Source organism: Frankliniella occidentalis, unplaced genomic scaffold (genome assembly GCF_000697945.3).
Source record: "Frankliniella occidentalis isolate FOCC.00 unplaced genomic scaffold, Focc_3.1 Scaffold11, whole genome shotgun sequence".
In the NCBI taxonomy this organism is placed as follows: Eukaryota; Metazoa; Arthropoda; class Insecta; order Thysanoptera; family Thripidae; genus Frankliniella; species Frankliniella occidentalis.
The window spans coordinates 3,168,385-3,170,894 of record NW_026267141.1 but is presented as its reverse complement, the minus strand read 5'-3'; the positions used below and the strand labels follow the sequence as shown (position 1 = coordinate 3,170,894).

The following is a 2,510-nucleotide window of genomic DNA, read 5'->3' as shown; positions in this document are numbered from 1 at the left end:
CGGTGGAAGGGAGCGGCGGGGAGGAGGGGGCGCGTCGGGGGCGCGGCCAGACACGACACGCGCCACCCGCAACAATGCAGATCGGGAGGCGTCGCGGAACACGCGCGACGAGGCGGCGGCGGCGGCGCCCCGGCGTCATTCCCTCCCGACACTCTCCTCTCGCCCGACCCGGCCCGGCCCGACCCGGCCGCCTGCTTCACCCGCCGCATTCCTCGTCCTGAAGTGCCTGACTGTGCCCGTCGCGTGCCTCGCTGTGCCCCGGGGCCCGGGCTTAATTACCGTCGTGCGCCACCTCCCTCTCCTCCTCCTCCCCCTCTCCTCCCCTCCCCTCCCCCCTCCCTCCTTTCCACTCATTGCGGGGGGCCTCTTCTTCCTCCTCCTCCTCCTCCTCCTCCTCCTCCCGTAGGCCCTCCGTCGCGCCCGTGCCCAGCTGTTGTCCAGTTGCTGCACGACAATCGGCGGCGCCCCCGTCCTGTCCCAAGGGCACCGCCCGGTCCGGTCAGCGCCGCCGCCGTGCCACCGACCGGCGCCTGCAGCTGCATCGGGCGGGGCCGGCTTACCGGTTGCACCTGAAACAGCCACAGCTGCACCGGCGCCGGCTTATGTCTGCACCTGAAACAGCCGCAGCTGGACCGGCTACATAGCTCTGAAACAACCACTGCTGCACCGGCAACAAGTGCTGCAGCGGTAGCTGCCACAGCAACAGCTGAAAACGCCGCAGCTGCACTGGCTGCAACTCCAGCGGCCGCAGTTGGCGCAGCTGCGACAGGTACAGCTGAAAAGTGCCGCAGATGCACCGGCCTGCAGTTGAAATAGTTGCACCCCCACCGACTATAACTGCAGCGGCCGAAGCTGCACCGGCAGCTGAAACAGCCGCTGCTGCAACGTCTACAACTTACAAGTGCACCAACTGCAGCTGCACCGGCTACAGCTGCAGTAGCTCTGCTCTGTTTCTTATGCCGGTCTGCGAAGGGCGCCTAAGGACGGCAGTTTTATATTTCCGCAGAGGATGGTGCAGAGCACGGCCCGTGCCGCGCGGGGCTATTGCATTTCTCTGGCCCGGCTGCTGGCTAGAGTGCTGCCGGGGAAGCCTGCCTTCCCAGTACATTGCGCTCGACAGTCCCCCGAGGCCGCCGGTCCCTGCCCCTGAAATACCAAATTCCTTACAGGGTGTGTGAGCACCGTTTGAGTTGGAGTGGCGCGCTCGCAACAGCCATGTAAGGAAGGTTACGTCATTTTTCACCTGACTAATCTCGTTCCTCTCGAAGTATGTATTTGAGGGTGTGGAGGGGAAAGGTCGGTAAGGAGAGAGAGAGAGAGAGACAGAGAGGGGGAGAAGAGAGGCAGGCAGAGAGCGGCAGAGCAGGTCGCCTGACCCGCACGCCCCGCCACGCCCCGCCGGGCCACGCCCGCGGGCGCCACTGCCGCGCCGCTCCCCGCCCGTCCCCGGGCTGCAGCTCGCGGGCCGCGGCGTGGCGGCGGCGGGGGGCCGGGCCGGCCGGGGCCTCAGTGTGGCGGGGGCCGCCGTACCGACCGGACCGCGTCGCGCACCGAGACCGGGCACCCCAGCTGCTCGGCTGCCGCCACCGTTGTAGACGCAGGTGTGTGCGTGTGCGTGCGCGCCCGTTGGCGTGTCCTCAGCGATTGGCTCGTGACGGCGACGTCGTCGCGTGACCGCATTCCGCGCGAGCACGCGGCGCCCCGAGGTGGGCGTGCTGCACGTCGCTCCCGGCGGCGCGCACCGCCATGGAGCTGGACGAGGAGCTCGACGCCGTCCTCCCCGCCTCGCCCGGCCGGTGACGTCCGCCCGAGCACCACGCCGATAACGCCCCTCCCTGGACAGTATGCCGGTGCCCGGTCCCCGTGCCTGAGTGTGTGTTCTTGTGCGTGTGTGCGTGTGTGTGTGCAAGTGCAGTGACATCTGCTCCTGAGGCCGGATGGGCTGCGGCCCGCGCCTCCAGGAGCCGGGCTAGCCGGGGCAGCCCGGCCCGCCGCCCCCGCGGTCCCGGTGACCCCCAGCGGCCACAGCGCGGCTGTGCAACATCGTCACCCCCAACGACCCCTGGACTGCTTGCTCAAGATGGCGCTCGTGGACTCGTGCCTCTGCTGCAGCCTCATGGTGGCCTCCTTCGTCATGGGCGTGTACGCGCTGGTGAGCATCATTCCCCCCCCCCCCTCCGGCCCCTTCGCCCATACGCACGCAGGGCGTTGCTCTCCTCCCCGGTGAGGAGTAACAGTCCGAACGATGTCGAAACGATGTTGTAAAGCCCCTCTATGTTTTTCGACGTCGGTTCGAAGTCGCGTCGATATTTGGTTTTCACTGGGCGGTGATTGGCCGCCTCAGGCTCGGCTCACTCGCGGTGCTCGCGGCCTACGCAGCCATCGTCGAGGGGCGTCTGCCGTGTTGGAGCGTCAGTGACGAGTGAGTGTGTGTGCGTGTGCGTGTGTGCGCGCGCGCGCGTGTGTGTGTGTGTGAGCGCGCGCGTATGTGTGTGTGTGTGGGGGGGGGG

The 2,510-nt window shown here is 67.9% G+C and overlaps 1 protein-coding gene across 1 annotated transcript in view; it reads left to right on the top strand.

The window, feature by feature from the left end:
• Positions 1-1,514: 1,514 nt before the first annotated feature.
• The window catches only part of LOC113216912 (uncharacterized), a 36,719-nt gene continuing 35,723 nt past the window's right edge, over positions 1,515-2,510 (top strand). The window contains exon 1 of the mRNA XM_026436751.2: positions 1,515-2,152. Within this exon, the coding sequence (XP_026292536.1) occupies positions 2,081-2,152 (72 nt within the window). The 5' untranslated portion in view covers positions 1,515-2,080. The remainder of the gene's footprint in view (positions 2,153-2,510) is intronic.